At 44.0% G+C, this 18,096-nt stretch overlaps 1 protein-coding gene across 1 annotated transcript in view; it reads right to left on the bottom strand.

Moving 5' to 3' along the window:
* Nucleotides 1–18,096, bottom strand: part of SWT1 (SWT1 RNA endoribonuclease homolog) — an 81,997-nt gene that overhangs the window by 4,681 nt on the left and 59,220 nt on the right. The window contains exons 17-18 of the mRNA XM_067535119.1: nt 11,483–11,549; nt 8,308–8,372 (exon numbers count right to left, since the gene is read on the bottom strand). Of these exons, the coding sequence (XP_067391220.1) occupies nt 8,308–8,372; nt 11,483–11,549 (132 nt within the window). The remainder of the gene's footprint in view (nt 1–8,307; nt 8,373–11,482; nt 11,550–18,096) is intronic.

The raw sequence follows: 18,096 nt of genomic DNA, 5'->3' as shown, positions 1-18,096 counted from the left end.
CTGGGCTCTCAATCTGATATTGTCAAGGCTTATGGGTTGCCTATTAGAACTCCTGGCAACGTGTTCTCTCCTCCACTTGTCCTGGAAGGTGGCCTTCCTGGTGGACATTACCTCGGCTAGAAGTGTACTGGAGATTAGGGCACTTCAGAAGCTCCTTACATGGTATTCTTTAAGGACAAAGATCCAGCTGCACCCTCACCCGCCTTCCTCCAGAAGGTGGTTTCACAAATTCATAGTAACCAGGACATATTCCTCTCAGTCTTCTATCCAAAACCACATGCCAATAGCCAAGAGCAGAGACTTCACTCACTAGAAGTCAGGCATGCACTTGCCTTCTACATAGAAAGGACTAAATCGTTTCAACTCTTTGTGGTGGTGACAGACAGGATGAAATGCCTTCCAATCTCAGCCCAAAAAATTTAATCATGGATCACGTCCTGTATCCACACATGCTATGACCTGGTGAAGGTCCCTGCTCCAACCCTGATGGCACATTCCACAAGGGTACAAGCATCTTCAACTGCATTCCTGGCACAGGTTCCTATCCAGGACATCTACAGAGCAGCAACGTGGTCTTCAGTCCGCACTTTTGCATCGCACTGTGCCATCACTCAGCAGGTCAGAGACAATGCTGGATTTGACAAAGCTTGTCGATGAACTCCGAATCCTCCTCCTACACCTGCTTGGGAGTCACCTACATTGGAAAGGACATGAGCAAGCACTCCAAGAAGAAAAAACAGTTACTAATCTTTTGTAACTGTTATTCTTCAAGATGTGTTGCTCATGGTCATTTCAATCTCCTCCCATCCCCCCGCTGCTCCTCTGTCGGAGTTAGCCAGCAAGAAGAAACTGGGGGGGGAGGGGGGCGGCGCGCGGCAGCAGGGCCCTATATACCAGGCACAACTCCAGGGGACACCAGAGCCAACCTAACGGATACCACTGAGGAAAATACTTTCCAGTGGCAGTGCACGCAGCGCACATGCACCTACATTGGAATGGACAAGAGCAACATATCTCAAAGAACAACAGTTATGAAAGGTTAATAACAGTTTTTTTGTTCGTCATACTGTATAGTCACAATAAAAACTCCAGAAGCAGAACTTGGCCGCTCTGTCACCTCTATATTATCCAAGGAAATAAAACTCAATTTTATCAGAAGACAAAAAGACACAAAGGAGCAGAGAAGGGCAGCAGGAAAAGTGTTTTGTTTTGTAAAGAGTCACTTTCACTATCATCCCCATACTTCAAATACCTTTAATACAAATCATAGCACATTAAAGGCTGCATAGCAAAATTATACCTTTTTCCATTTTACATCTGCACATGACTATCTTTCTGAGAAATATCACTGACACTTTGCTTTTCCCTACCTCTTCACAAGAGCAGAAAGCATTAACAGAGCATGCTGGCTTTGCCAGGTACCAAAAGTACCTGTCTGCCACATTGTGTGTGCAAGGCAGCAATTGTAAAATCACCGAAGATCATAAATCTCAGCCCTTTTTAAATACAGGTTACATTATTCCTTCATGGCCAATTGAGGCAAATGCCCATGCAAACATTATAGTAAGTGTAGGAAGCCGCTGTGGCCTCCCACGGAGCCAGAGCCTGAGGAAGGACCCCAGCGCTCTGATTGGCTCAACTCACGCCCTGCCTCGGAATCTGCCCAGCAACAAGGAACCCGGGCCACAATAGGACCATCCAGCCAGGCCAATTGGCAGCCGCAGGGCGGAGCCCCAACAGGAAGGGGAAGTACAAAAGCCTGGCCCCTGAGCTCAGTAGACCCCAGACTGTTGCCAGAAGCAGATGTGCTGCCCCACCAGCCGAGGCCTAGGCTAAAGCCTAGCCGCCGCCGCCGAACCCCGGCCCCACCTGGGCCCGGGGATTGGATAGGGCCCTCGAAAAGGTGGACTAGGCAACCCGGCCAGGACGACTGGGCCGAGTTACCCCGAGCCCGAGACCGTGCTCGAGAACCGCCAGACTGGGCCAAGACCCCAGACCAGCCCGAGTGGCGGGCAACCCCGGAGGCCGGGCCGGATTTGGAGGAACTGCCGGCCGCTGAGCCCCTCCCCGCAGCAGGGCTGGACTTGGAGGAGTTGCCTGAGGCTGAGCCGCTCCCAACATATATTGACCTGGAGGAGCTGCCCCCTGAAGAGGAGCTTCCTGCCTTACCCCCGGTCGATCAGGAAGGACTGACGGTGCTATCCCAGGTGGACTATTCTCGCGGCACGGAGGAGGCAGGTACTGGGGTCAGTGGGGAGGAAGTAGCCCAGGGACAGCCACGGCCTGTGGCTGAAGCCGCGTGGTAGTCGGTGTGTTGCGGCGGGAGCCCCGCCGACACAGTGACAGCCACTTCTGCCACTGCTAGGGCCCTGGGCTGGGACGCAGTGGAGACGGGTGGGCCTGCGTCCCCCTTCCCCTTTTCCCTAGCCACCCCAGGAGAATTGCTCTCCTGACCCCGCCTGAAGCCGTGGCCGCCTCTGCTCACCCTGCCTAGAGGTTGGAGCAACAGACTCCTGTTCGCTCGCCCTGCCTGAGGGCCTGAGCGCTCCGCCTCTGCTCACCCTGCCTAGGGGTTGGAGCAACAGACTCCTGTTCGCTCGCCCTGCCTGAGGGCCTGAGCGACCTGCCTCTGCTCACCCCTGCCTAGGGGTTGTAGCAACAGACTCCTGTTCGCTCGCCCTGCCCGAGGGCCTGAGCGACCTGCCTCTGCTCACCCCTGCCTAGGGGTTGTAGCAACAGACTCCTGTTCGCTCGCCCTGCCCGAGGGCCTGAGCGACCTGCCTCTGCTCACCCCTGCCTAGGGGTTGGAGCAACTGACCCTTTATGTGCTCACCCCGACTGAGGGCCTGAGCGAATAACTGCTACACACCCTGCCTAAGGGTGGACTATTCGGACTACTCACTTGCCAAGTGCGAGCTATTCCCTGTCTGTAGGAAGCCGCTGTGGCCTCCCACGGAGCCAACACTCTTACAGTAAGATTAAGTTAATGCAGTGCTTGAAATAATCAATGCAGTGGGCATTTGCCTGAGTAAAGACTAAGTAAGGGCTCAGTAAGGATCCTCTAGGTCCTTTGGTTCCTTATCTGTCAAGCTTCTTTACTCACAGCAACTTTTAATTAAGCAGTGGTATCACAGCAGTTTACTTTGTCCACAGTAGCTTCTTTTTCTGTGTAGCTATGCATTTCAGTTACAGCACAAGTTTTCTCCCACGCAACCCACATTGCTGATGCTTGCTTGTGCTTTTTAAGGTGGTGGGCGTTGTGGGGGAAAAACATTTTTTGGCTAACTCAAGTCAAGATCAAGTAGGATCACAGATATTGAACATAGAGCCTGGCCGTGTAACCCTTATTCACATGAATAGTCACACTCACTGGAATCAGTGTGCCCTTGGAAGTAAATAGGACAACTTCCACAAGCTGCAAGTAAGGGTTGTAGGATCAAGATTTTGAGCTGCAAGTTTAAACTAAATGCTTTCACGGAGCTTGAGGAAACAGCAATTGAGTCAGTTGCAAATAGAACACTAAAATGACTACTTACTTACTAGAAATTCAGTTATTTGCTCCAGGAAATGGGTGCATTTTTACTTCAAATGCACATATGTGGAACTATATTTGGCATTTAGAGTTTTGTTAGGCAATACAATCTGAACGTTAAGAATCCTAAGATAGTTAAATTTAATTTCAGTGATTTTTTTCCCTAGAAGCCACTTTGAGCGAACACCTGTTTTACCAAGCAATATTTTAAAATGGATCCATTAAAATATTTTATAATGCAGGACTTAGGGACATTATACAGCCTACTCACATGAGTGTGCTAACATCTCCTCCCCCAAATAACACTTCAAACTAGGTGCAGCAATGTTTGTGCACACATTATTTCTCTTCAACAGCGTGGATATTCTATGTCAGTACAGCCCACTGGCTATGTTTTCTGTTAATTTTTTTCCCCAATTATTGATCACATAATAGGTTAGTATTTTATTTTATTAAAAAAGTACGTTTTAACAATCTAGAAAATGGAAGCAAAAAAAAAAGTGTTCCCATATCTGGAATTCTTACTTTATAGCTTTTGTTCTAACAAAATAAAATAAGTTTGGACACCTGCCCAAGGACAAGAGGAAAGGAAAATCCCATCCATGAAAGCTCAATCATTTAAATGCATGACATGACTTCCGGGAATAATCTACAGCAGTGACAGCATAGTGCATGAAGACATTCTAATTAACTATAGTTGTGTTTCAACTCACTTGTAACACAACCATTAGAAACTGCCTGATGAGGTCTCTTTGGCTTTGTATGCACTTGTGGTGGTATGTAGCTATATGCTGGCTTTCTGCTGCAGCCATGTCCATATTATGGTACCTACCTACACATGGCAGTGAAAGACTCAATCAGCAGGGAAAGGCTTGGTAATGGAGATCTGCTGGAGTCTTTCACTACAGCAGAAAATAGCTGCAGCACTGGGGAGGCAGCAGGACACCACACTGTTAAAAATAGCAGTGTAGATGTGGGAGGCACAGCATGGGCATTCAGAGAGCCATGCAGAGTATATACCCTAAAGTTCTGACATGTCTTTACTTGCCTAAGCAGTGCTTCACCATCTTCACTGCTATTCATAACCATGCTAGGAGAGCAATGGGTATGCAATGAATGTACGCAACATGATGCTGCAAGTGCAGACATAGCCTTAGAGACATTTTCCTCCAACTATCTAGCCAATAACACAACATACTAATGATATGGGGCAGGTCTATTTGCAAAAGTTAGCTAGTGAACAATACCAATACCAACTATAAATTTGGAAAGCAATTAGAATGATTTTGACAATATAGTCTAATAAGATATTCCTTAGAAACAAGCTCAGGAAAGTATCTGCAGCTCAAAACACATGAATATTTAATTTCCTTCCTACTTAATTAAAATCCTGCCTAAGATATTGTAGTGTCAATTGATTAGTAGCTAGACAAGATGAACGTGAAAGGCAAGATCTAACATCCAGGCTCTCTCACACTAACAAAGAAAGTGCAATAGGATATCAGTTCTGTGTGGGATTGTGTTGATTTATAGTAGCTATATCCAATTCTCAATGGGCCAACAGGGATTGTTTCTACACCTCATTACTGCAAGAGGGAGTCTGATAGCATTAGCATTTGTATAGCATGTTATTTTGTTATCACTGCTCAGAACATGGCTGCTGCTCACATGACAAGAGGTTCTTCTGGAACACCTCGCTGAATAAAATGGATGCAGCTTTCTTTTAACAAAATATCAGATTGCAAATAAATCCCACTGAAATGGTATAGACTTATATGAATATATGTTAGCAATTAAAAGGACCCATTTTACTTAGGTACATTTGGTCCTACCTCAGTGCGTGGTATGAACTAGATGGCCTCTTGATGATCTAATCATACAAATGTAGGGCTGAAAGGGATCTCTAGTCCATCTTCCTGCCACTGCAGGATTGTTCGCTCCAATATATTTTCTAGAATTTTGTCCAAGCTACACTTTCCTTTGGAGCCTATTCTACATTCACATACATCTCACTGTCTAGAAGATTTAAGATCATATTCAGCTTAAGTTTTCCCCTTCTTTAACTTAATTACATTACTCCTAATTATACCTCTTATCAATAGGAGCTTCACCCTGCACAGCACAGTTATGGAGTGTTACCATAAATAAGTGCATCCTGCATTAGCAAGAGCAAAGTTATATGGCTTCTAAAAGCAGAATAAAGGACAAAGAAGAGAGCCTTTCATTTAATGTAAGTTTAATTCTCCACGAGGTCTTGTTTTCTCACATATGCCAACTCTATCCTCACCCCCCTGTATACGCCTGTGTATTAGTTATCCAGTGTAAAAACACACTTTTTTGTGGCAGTGAAGACTAAGCCTAAAGGGATACATATGCAAGGTGGCTTATCATTCAAGTCTGCTCAGTGCAGTAGACTACACTGAAAGCTTAACCTTACTTGTGCCCACAAAAGGCTGGTCTTTTTGGTCATCTTTAAATACATATTAGAATTTAACTAACATGTTTGTAAACACTAGTGCTGATAGGGTATAACACATTTTCAAGTATGCTAACTACTCATGGTCAAGCCTAGGCTCTCTGAGCTAACAGTCTAGACAGGGCCAAAGACTCATGGACCAAGGACTGAATAAATTTTTCTCCCTCCTTGGTGTTTACACTTAAGTGTCAATTACCCAATCCATAGAACTTCACACACAACTTTTGTGGACTGCTCAAATATCTCTCCTCTCAATACTGAAAACTTAAACAAGATACTTCTAAATTAACACCCAATACAATACCATACCGTTCTCCAAATATTAGCTATCATCACAACTACATAAGAATACCTGCTCTACCATACTCACTTGAATCCAATAATGCTATTGCCCTCAATGTACATATCACAGAACTGGAAATGGGGAAAGGGCAGGGAGAGATGGAACTTTCAGACAAATTCCGCAACAAATGGAGCTCTTCTACGGAGATAGCTTCTCTATGTGATGAACTTCCCACAGTTCAGAGAGGGAGCTCTACTATGATTAACTATGGACAGTTAATCAGGCCCTGACTCTACCAACCAGCCTTACTAGGTCAGAGAGACAGTGAATTGTACTGGGAGAGAGGCTGAGGGATATCAGGGAGCCTTGTTCCTTACTCCTTGGCCTTCCTGCTTCCAGCCAGCCCTCTGGCCATGACTCATGCAGCGATGGTCAAAGGAATTTGTTAGAAAAGCTGCTTTAGTAGTAGAAGTAGGTGCTCCCTTTGTCAGGAGACTCTCTACCCCTTCCCCCCTCCCCCCCCCAAATCTTCTTCATCCCCATATGCCAGACTCTAACACAAAGCCATACAGCTCATTACAGAAAACAGAAAGTTCTGATACAGAATAGCTTGCTGAACAAGCTCAATGGTTTACCCTAAACAAACTAGCGGTGACCTAGTGTCAAGAAGCCAGAACTAGCAGAACTCCAGATTAAACTCCTGTTTAATCTATGGGACCTTTTAGAAAATAAAGAATTTTGGGGCTTGTTAAGGCAAGTTTTAAATATCAAGAAATTCCTCAGATTGCACTTATCTTGACATTATATTAACACAATGCAAAAGGCTGTACTGTGGGTTTTATTCCCAAAGGAATTATTGAAATGCCCACAACCAGCTCCATAACTGCTGATGAAAACTGCATGAGTGGCTGGTGCCACCTAAAGCCAATGAATCATTGAAAATATTCTCTCTCTATTTACCTCCAATTTGAACCCCTTATTACCACTGCAAAATATTTTCTCTAACATTAGGGTCAGCTTGTTAAATTGATTTGACAGTCATAAAAGTTTAGTACAGCCTTTGGGCCCTACCAAATTCATGGCTGTGAAAAATGTGTCATGAACCATGAAATCAGACCTCCCCTGTTGAAATTTGGTTATTGGAGGGGAGGGGCAGGGCTGAGGGTGCCCCAGCTGGGGGCTCCTACCATGCCCCAGGCTCCAGCTGCTAGTGCCCTCTAATGGGGAGGGTCAGGACTTGCTCTTCCCCTACACAGCTGCTCTCGGGGGGAGATCAGACCCTCCTCCAGGTACCTACCTGGCTGCAAGAGGCTCTAGGGCTAGGTACCCAGAGGTGGGTCTGATCCTCCCCTCCTTTCCCCCCAAGAGCGCCCATGCAGGAGAAAAGCAAGTCCTGTCCCTCCCCATGGGGGAGATCAGACCCTCCGCAAACCTCCTGCGGCTGCAGGAAGATCCGGGGCTGCTGCCTTCAGAGGCCAGTTCTGAAGGCAGTGAAGAATTAAGGGTGGCAGTTTTGTCTACCTGTGCATTAGTCTGTTTTTGAGGGTGTAAAATTCTAGTGGGCACTAGCATGCCATGCACTAACTGGCCTGTATGGACCCTGCTGGCATGCTCTAAAAGTCCCCTAATGTAGTGTACTTTAGTGGCCTGTTTCCAGGGCCTACATTAACATGCACTAGGAGTCTTTAAAAGTGTGCCAGCTGGGTCCATACAGACCAGTTAGTTCTTGGCACACTATTGCACAATAGAATATACACTGCTCTAGTGCAGACTAATGTACCATATAGACAAACCTGTAAGAAAACCCAAACACACAATGGATCAGAAACAGTAATTTGGAAGCAAATAACAGACCAGCTCCCTCCATAAATCCTAAGAACTACTTTGTATAATAAGGGAATAATGGAGATTGTTCTAAGAGAAAACACCCAAGTACCATAAGGTAAAGCTTAACATAGTATTGTGCTACATAACTGTTTCAGGAAATTCAGTAGATGTAATTAATAACTGACTTACCTATACATTTCCTGTGAAACACAATCATAGAGTTCCTCAGCAGTAAATTTTATGCTTGTATTTATCTAAGGTGAAAGAGACAGTTACTTAGGATCACATATGTCAGCTGTGATTTTAATTTAGTAACACACATTGGATCTAATGTTTAGATACTTAACTGGCAAGATCTGAAGTCTAGACAATAGGAAAAGAATGAAAGTCAGACTATGCAGTCCAAGTCAAGTGCTCCCTATTCAGAATGATTGTTTTGGTCTATCTAGCACTAACTGTGTAAGAATTATCTTGGTTTTATTTAATTGTATTTTTATAGCAGCTTCCAGATAACTCTCTAGTTCAGAAAGAATCATCCCCACAATTCCATAGCAGAAGAATTATGGAATTCTGAGCCCAGAAACAAGTATACTACACATACATGGTGAGCCTGAAAATAATGCATCCTATAATAAAAATGCCTATATTCCACATATGGAATACATAATTTTGAATGCCCATACGAATATGGATGGAGCCTTTGTTTCAAGTTCAAATGACCTATAGTGTGTCTGATCTGTTATCAACAGAACAATGTTTTTCTCATTTACAGATTTAACAGCATAGGAGAGAGGTTGTCTGGTTTGTAACAGGATTTTTAAGAATGTTAGTGTCTTCTAGAGACAGATTTTATTTTTTTTAAATAAGATAACAGAAAAAAGACCAATATAAGCACAATTTTGAAATTCAGGTTTTATAGAGATATTCCAAACGCTGCAATGCCACATACTTATTTTTCTGCTTGGGTCGTTATGCTGCGGTTTTGGGTCCACACTTTTTATTTTTATTTTTTTAAAAAAAGAAAAAAATTCAAATGATAGAAGCAACCTAACTACAATAGGGACAGTCATTGTTTAGAGTCATCTTTCTGTAACTGCTGACCCATCTGGTTGTGGTGAGGGTTATTATTTATATTCTAGAACAGCGGTTCCCAAACTCTACCACATTGCGTACCACCAACATAAAACGCCACCACCTGTAGTACCTGTAGGGGCTGGGGGAAGAGGTGGGTGGCCACTGCACTGCTTGGGGGCAGGGCTGGCACTGGAGCAGCTCCTCGCCAGCCACTTTATGTCCTGGGGTGGGAAGGAGGCCAGAACGACCGGGCCACTGCGCTGGTTGGGGGTGGGGCCAGCACTGGAGCGTTTCCTGGCCAGCCCCGCAGCGGTAGGTGGAGGTGGCCTGCGTACCACCAGCGGTGCATGTACCACAGTTTGGGAACTGCTGTTCTAGCAGGTTTCAGAGGTTCTAATCAAGACTGGAGCCCCATTGTGCTAGGCACTGTACAAAACACAGACAGGACAGCAGCCCTGAAGAGCTTACAAATAAAGCCCTGGTAATCCACGAATATCCATTTTATATATTCGCAGACCATTTCTTGCAGATCACGGTCGGATGGTCACAGAGGTCAGTAACTAATTAGCTGCCAGTGGGGTGCAGTAAACAATTGATCAGCTGTTAGGCTGCTGGCAGGGCTCAACAGCTGATCAGGAGGGCAGGGCTGTTCAGCTCTTAGAGGGAGGGGCAGCTGGGAGGACTGATCAGCAGTTAAGCAGGAGGGCAGAGCTGATCACTGTTAGGCAGCAAGGCTCATCACCTATTTGGGGTGGCAGAGGCTCAGCTGATTCATAGATGAGGGTAAATCTAGAAGAGGGAGAGCAGATTGCGGTCAGGTAAAAGCTTATTCCTGCAGATGCGGATCAGATGCCGATCAACATATTTGTATCCTCACAGGGTTCTACTTACAAATATACCTCTAACATCACCCATTGCATAACTTTGTAGAACTAGCAGCAAAGCAGCTAATGTACACCAATTCCTGCTTAATTGCCAGTTGGGTGCTGTTATGACTGTCTTTAAAATAAATAATTTTATCTTGAATGTTGGCTCTATTAGTATGAGCAACACAACCAACAGTAAGATAACCAGCAATTCCAATGCTGGAATTGAATGTATGCCCAGAGTTAAGTTTTTCAAAGTAACTAAGCATTTTCATTACAAATCTTATATAAATTATTTGTACAGTGTAAAAATACATTTCTAAGTTTTGATATTTCCACATTTGATGTAGCCATCTTTAAAATAAGTAGTTAAAAGTTATCTAAAAACAACAATCTAGACGTTGGGAATCTAGGCAAAAAATAGTAACATGCAATACATTACCAGGAAAGTGACTGAAATAAAGAACATAAGAGATGACGATCATTTTTACTGATGGAGAAAATGAACACAGATGTTGAACCTCACTCAAGGTCACACAGCCCATTTCTATGGAAGAGTCAGGAATAGAACCTAGATCTCCCAACTCTGCACCCTCAGTTATAGTCACAATATCCTTTCCTATTTTATAAGGCATATTTTGCTGGATTGTCAATTTGTTCCTGAAATATTTTATTCCTTGCATATTGTATACATAGTGTATACATGTATATTGCATAGTGTATACATATATATACATGTATATTCTGAGAAGGTAATATTAAATTTGTTAGTCTTTAAAGTGCCACAGAACTCTCGTTGTTTTTGCTGAGAAGGTACAGTTTGAATTCTTAGTGTGTTGGGTTAATGCTCTTTTTAGGAACACTGTCATTTATGTTAACTAGTGATAGCAAGCCATCTCTCATGTGGAAGCGGCTATCAATACAGGCACTCACTTTCAACACATTTTATCTAAAATCTTATAAATACAACTGGTGATCTTAGATTACCTTAATTTCTCTAAATTGCAGGTCTCAGACAGACCCCATATGAATTAAATACCTAATGAATTAAATTAGTATTATTTGTGCATACTATTAGACTGGTGATATTTTGGTGACCTATAATTTAAAAAACTTTCCTGTAATGAGAAGTTCATAATGAACAAGTGTACTAAATCTCAAGGCTGCAGCTTGAACAGCTGGAGTTTTGTTGGAAAGTCCAATTACCTCTGATGAATAGAAACAAGTTCCAATGGTGGGGGGAGAGAGGGGAAATGTGCCTTTATGACCTATAATGACCAAGAGTACCAAATTTCAAGATTCTAGCTCAATGGGAAGATGAATGTTAGTAGTATCAAAGGCACCTCACTATATATACATGGCTGTAGTATGACATTTGTCTTTATTATATATTTCCATCAAAGATTTTGAAACAAATTTCATACCTCATTACTGATTAGGAAATTATAGAGCGTCCAAATGTCTTGAAAACTACTATTTGTGGTCAAAACTCTAAAAAGAAAAGAAGAGAAAAAGTTTAAAAGGTGTTTTCTGGATCAAAAATACCCTGAAACGATATACATATAAATTAAAACATACAAAAAGCCTCACTGTGTAAAAATTCTAATTAGTTCCAGAACAAAACAAACAAAAAAAATACAACCAGTTCTGACTGCTATTTTTTTTTTCCAATTAAAAGAACTAAATGAGCTGATTCTGTTAGTTGGAAAGTTCTATAGAAGGTTTTTCCCAATTAAAAATTCTAATGCAGTTTTCACATCAGCCACTTCACTTCATAGATAGGAAAAAACCAGCACATAAAACTAAAAGCCTTTTGTTTCTCACTATCAAAACCTCTTGTGTCAAAGGAGGGCAATAGAAAATTGACATACAATGCAAAACTTTCCCACACTTTAAAACAAAAAATGAAGTAGGTACAGTTTTAACTAGTACTATGTACAGTTTGAATTTTTCCTGAATACTTCCCATTTATGGAGGCAGAATTGGACATTTTAGATTAGGTGTTTTGGGGGTAGGGAAAATGGAACTGGTGAACAAACTGACACGCCAAGATACTGATTTTTTTATTCATCCCAGAACACATACAGCACTGTTAACAACACTTTAAGCTTCCCCATAGTGCCTAGTTATTGTATTTTACACCACAACAGAGGTACCACCTGTGGGAGTGAGATAGTGGTTCAGTCTCTCCATACTCATTCAGTTCTTGGCCCCTTGCTGAGATTGCCAACAAAGGTACTTTATCAGTTCTAACTGTTGTGGTGGGAGTTTTGGGGACGTGGGCACTTTTTCATAGGAAAGTGAACTGAGATCAAAGAATCGAGTTGTTCTAATGAAATCATTCTCTTCATATACACACACACCTGTAATTCAGTTAACTCTAGACACAGAAGCCTTGCCCTCACTAGGAAAAAAAGGTATGTTTTCAACTCAAGTTAGCTAACGTGCAGACATTAGCACAAGATGAAATTCTAGTGAAGACAAGGCCGCTTGGCCATTTCAATGTGCATTTTCAGATCAACATTAAGATTTAGAGTTTATCTTAATCTGCTAATGAACACTAAAACAGCATGGTCTTCACTAGGATTTCATCTTGTGCTAATTAACTCATGTGAGCTAATGTGTGGTAAGAACACACTTTTTTTTCCTAGTGTAGCTGCACCTTGAGGGATTAAAAAAACCAAAAAACCCCCAAATCTATAAAAACATGACTTGCCAAGGAAAAAGTGGTCAGGAGAAATAAAGAAGCCAGGTAATCAACCATGTTGTAAATAATCCCAAAAGGTTTAATGGTTAACTCATGGCATTAGGCAGCCATCAGCTTCAACACTGGCAACAATTTAGTTGCTTCCAAAAATCAGAGTCAGTTCTTGCAAATACTTACTACTAGCCATACTGCTTACTACCATGAGTAGGCCAGTGTAAGCCAATACACATAGGCCGCTCAGGACAATCTGTCACCCTACACAAATCTTTAGCGTGCCACCCTCCTCCCAACCCCTAGAATACAGGTTCTCAACTGAGAGGGAGAAATGCATGGCCCTTGTGTGCATTGCGAGCCTTCTGACCATTTGGTAGTCATGGTAGAAGTGCCAGGTCACAATGCCAGGTCACTCAGGTTTAGCCTAACTGTCCCCATCATCACACAAGGGCTCGGAGTTGCAATGCCACTCTGGTTTGGCCAGGCCATCCCTGCTGCCCTTGACGCTGTATACAGTTTGCCTAAAGCTAGATTGACCCTTATCAATACAGCAAATGCCTTAGTAAATTCCTAATGTCTTAGCAACTTTAAGCACGACACAGTTAATTAAGGCTGCCAGTAAATTGGCTGTTGTGTAGCCATCAAGCTGAGTGGCGATTTCAGTCAGCAATCCTTTCTAGTTGAAATGCTACATTTGTTTTAACTACCATGTCTGTCATCTATAGCATAGGTAAAACGGGATACCAAAATCTGGAGAAATGTGGTTTCCAGTTGCCAAATTATATACAGCTCCATATGTGATGAGAGGGGAAGTCAGAACAAAAGTCAGATAGCAAAGAAAGAACACCCATACAGTAACTCTACAATATAAAATTATTGTACCTTCATTCCCAACATTAGACTGCAAGCACAAAAAGTGAAGTGTGGAAAACCATTGTATCAACTGTAAACTTATCTATCCTGAAATATAAGGGTTATATCAAACCAAATAATAGATGGGGGACATGCTGCACAATTTAGATCCAGAGCCAAATTTCCCAAAGTTCAGACTGGGAAAGTATAGGAGAGAAAGTTGGAGAAGATGTGAATGCTGGTTGAACTGGACATTTTTCTTGCCTTTAGAGAGTACTTTGTTGGGATTTGCACTTGAATAACCTTTAACTCTTAGGGCATGTTTACACTGCCACAGCAGCAGGCATTGATGCAGTGGCATTGATTGAGCGAGTCTGCGTAGTCCTGCTCAGTTAATGGGAGAGTGCTCTCCCATCGAATGAATTAGTCTACCTTCCCAAAAGGCTGAAGGTAGCATCCACAGCCTTCCTTAAAGTATGGTGCCCAAAAGTAGACAGTACTCCAGCTGAGGCCTCACCAGTGCCAAGCAGAGCAGAATAATTACTCCCATATTATCTTACAGACAACACTCCTGTTAATATACCCCCAGAATGATATTAACTTTTTTGCAAGTGCATCACATTTTCAGTTTATATTAAATTTGTAACTCCCATTGTAACTCCCAGATCGTTTTCAGCAGTACGACTGCCTAGCCTGTTATTCTCCATTTTGTATTTGTGCATTTGATTTTTCCTTCTTACGTGCAGTACTTTATACTTGGCTTTACTGAATTTCATCTGGTTGATTTCAGACTAATTCTCCAATTTATCAATTTCATTTTGAACTCTAGTCCTGCCCTCCAAAGTGCTTGCTACCCCTCTCAGATTGATGTCATCTGCAAGTTTTTATAAGCACACTCTTCACTCCATAATTCAAGTCATTGATGAAATTATTGAACAGTACTGGGCCCAGGGCAGGCCCCTTGGAACCATACTGGATAGGTCTCCCAGTTTGAAAGGGAATCATTGATAACTCCTCTGTGTATGGTTTTTCAACAAGTTGTGCACCCACCTTATAGTAATTTCACCTAGACATTTCTCTAGTTTACTTATGAGAATGCCATGTAGGACTGTGTCAAAAGCCTTACTAAAAAAAATCAAAATGTCTATGGATTCCCTGCTATCTGCTAGGAAAGTGTCCATAAGAGTTATCCACAAGAATTGTCAAAGAAGAAAATTAAGTTGGTTACCATGATTTGTTCTTGAGAAATCCATGTTGGCTATTACTTATCTCCCTTTTATACTCTAGGCGTTTAAATTCTGATTCCACTCAGTTTGGTTGTCAAATAATAAGCAAGTTGAGGAATCTAAGATTTATAGAATCACAGACTATTAGGATTGAAAGAGACCTCAGGAGATCATCTAGTCCAACTCACTGCTCAAAGCAGGGCTAATCCCAACTAAATCATCCCAGCCAGGGCTTTGTGAAGCTGGGCTTTAAAAACCTCTAAAGATAGAGATTCCACCATCTTCTAGGTAACCCATTTCAGTGTTCCATGATCCTTCTAGTGAAAAAGTTTCCTAATATCCAACCTAGACCTCCTCCCGTTGCAACCTGAGGCCATTACTTCTTGTTCTGTCATCTACCACCACTGAGAACAGTTTAGCTCCATCCTCTTTGGAACTCCCCCCTCCCCCCACCCTTCAAGTAGTTGATAGCTGCTATCAAATCCCCCCTCACTCTTCTCTTCTGCAGGCTAAATAAGCCCTGCTCCTTCAGCCTCTGCTCATAAGTCATGTGCCCCAGCCCACTAATTTTATAGATTGCTGTAGAATTCCTTGGTGGGAAGAGTAGCAACAAGACTTCCAGAGTTTGCCTCTACTTCCCCCAAAAGGTTCTATTCTATAGTCAGACAGGAAAGGACATGTCAGCAAGTCAAGTCAGGGATGGGTTTTATTTCAAACAGGGTAATAGAGAGTTTTTTCCCCCTCTCAGCACAAAACTATGGAAGATGGACCAATTAACATTTTAAATAATGGCACTCACACAATGGAGATAGGGAACATAAAAATATTTGTATGTACTGAAGATTAAATAATGAAAGTCATTTGGTTGGCTCCATCTGGGGTGACAACTGGTTCTGAGAGTCTCTATGCATAAGTGAGATGTGCATGGCACAGTCCAGTTCCTACCTCACTAGTGACTTGGTTTCCCTGGCCTTCCATAATACACCCATCCAACTTTGCCAACTGAGTGCAAAGGCGCATAAGGCAGCCGTTACGTCCCAGCCCAGGGCCCTATCAGTGGCAAAGTGTTTTGCCACTGAGTCAGTGGGGATCCAGCTGCAACACGCTGACTGGTCCAGCTATGCACTTAGCCACTCTCTGGTTGGCTGTCCCTGGGCTGCTTCCTCCCACCCATCCCTGGGTACCTGCATCCACATATCTCCCTCCAGGTCGCTGGGGGAGACAGCAAGCGAGCGTCCTACAAGTCCCTCACTGTCAACCAGCGGCACGTCCAGAAACTCCTCAGGGTCGTCCGCACAGGGTAGCTCCTCCAGGTCACAAGGCCCCAGGGGTTCCTCTGGTCCACAAGGTTCAGTCCACTCCGGTGGGTCCTCCACGTCAGGCAGCTCCTCCAGGTCAGGGCCGGCCTCAAGGGGTTTCTCCCACCCACTCACTCAGGCCTGGCGGCCCTACCCAGTCACTCAGGCCCAGCAATTTGGGCAGGCTTTGGAGGCTCCGGTCGGCAGGGCGGTTGCACCAAACAGCCGCACGGCCTGGGGAAGGCCTAGACTGCAGTCTCTGGGAAGACACATCTGCCTCTGGCAGCAGCTTCCCCCTGACTGAGCTGCTGGGCCTGCCTCTTATAGTTCCCTACCTGGCCCTGGCTCCGCCCCTTTGCTTCCAGGTGGCTTGGCCTGCAGGGCCTGGTGCAGTCCAGCCAGGGTGCCGCGACCCTTCCTTGGGCCCAGGCTCTGAGGAAGGCCACAGTGCCTTGTTAAATACCTGTATCAAGGTTTAGTGAGGTGAAATGTTCCAGTTTGAAGCCCAACCAGAAAACCTCTCCATTTGGCCAGGTAGTTGCTGTGGTAGAAAACTTTCCTGCTGCCCAAGAGCACTTGCTGAACTTGCGCTGAGCAACTCTGCTCCTCTGCATTCAGCCATGCAGCAGCCATGCTGTCAGGTGCAGGGATACTAGGTGCAACGGACAGTTGTAGTTCTGGGACATAAGTCCGGTCTAAATGGCAGCTTCAAGGGGGTTGCTGTTGAGAGCTCCAGTAGGATGCCAAACCAATGCTGGCACAGCCACTCCAGGACTATCAGTATCACTTTTTGTCCTGCTTGATTTTCAACAGGACTTTGTGGACCAGTGGCACTGGCAGGAAGGTGTACATCAATGTCCCTGCCCATAAGAGCAGGAAGGCATTGGACAGAGAGCCTCTGGCGAGCCCATGAATGGAACAGAATTGGTTACACTTTCTGTTCCTCCTGGACGTGAACAGATCAACTTTGGGAGTTCCCTGCCTTTGGAAAAAATCACATTGGCCACCTCTGGGTGGAGTGACCACTCACGGCAAGATGAAAAGGACATGCTGAGAAGGTCCATCAGCGCATCCCGGTGCCTGGGAGATGTGAAGCTACACTGTGGATGGCATTCTGAATGCAGAAGTTTCATAATTGGCTAGCCTTCTGACACAGAAGACAACTGAGCACCGCCTTGCTTGTTGATGTAAAACATCGTGGCAGTATTAGCCGTCAAAATTTGGAATACCTTGCCAGCCAGGTAGGGAAGGAATGTCTGACAAGCCAAGCGTATCGCCCTGAGCTCCTTGACGTTTGTGTGGAGTACGGATGTAAAAATTCAGTTAATAAAGAATCCATTTAAACTTTCTAAAAATAGAACGCTTAAACAGTTAAACGCGTGGGGGCTCAGCTCCTTACTGCCAAGTGAAAGCTATCAAGCTGTAGCTCCCCCTCCGCGCGTGCAGAGGGGAGCTGCCCTGGGCTCCGCATCTCCACCCAAGCAAGAGCTGCCCAACTGCTCTCACTCATGAGGAGCTGAGCCCAGCTGCCACTCCCCCTCCAGTTTAAATGGTAATCAACTGTTTTAAATATTTTAAAATATTTAAACAGCTGATTACCATTTAAACGTTTAGGCTTTTACATCCCTAATGCATAGGGAGCAATCTTCCTGCATCCAGAGTCCCTGGGTGCTCAGGTCATTGAAGTGGGCTCTCTACCCCAGCTTCAAAAAAAAGTGTCAGAAACCAGCATCTCTGAGGGGGAAAGCCCCACGAAGTGTACTCTCTGTAACATTGAGTGAAGGTCTGTCCACCAAGTTAAGGATAACCGAACATTCTGTGCTTGCTAGGAATGAAGACAGATGCTAGCCACAACTGCAGGGGCCAGACACGTAGTCAAGCATGCCAGACTATGTACGTGTATGCTGTCATAAGTCCTAGCAGTTTGAGGAATGAATGAGCAGTCATGATTGGGTGGGATT

Source organism: Emydura macquarii, unplaced genomic scaffold (genome assembly GCF_026122565.2).
Source record: "Emydura macquarii macquarii isolate MOO-44397 ecotype Brisbane River unplaced genomic scaffold, CSIRO-AGI_Emac_v2 contig_3477, whole genome shotgun sequence".
Lineage (NCBI taxonomy): Eukaryota > Metazoa > Chordata > Testudines > Chelidae > Emydura > Emydura macquarii.
The sequence above is the reverse complement of the archived record's forward strand: the minus strand, read 5'-3'. Positions and strand labels throughout refer to the sequence as shown.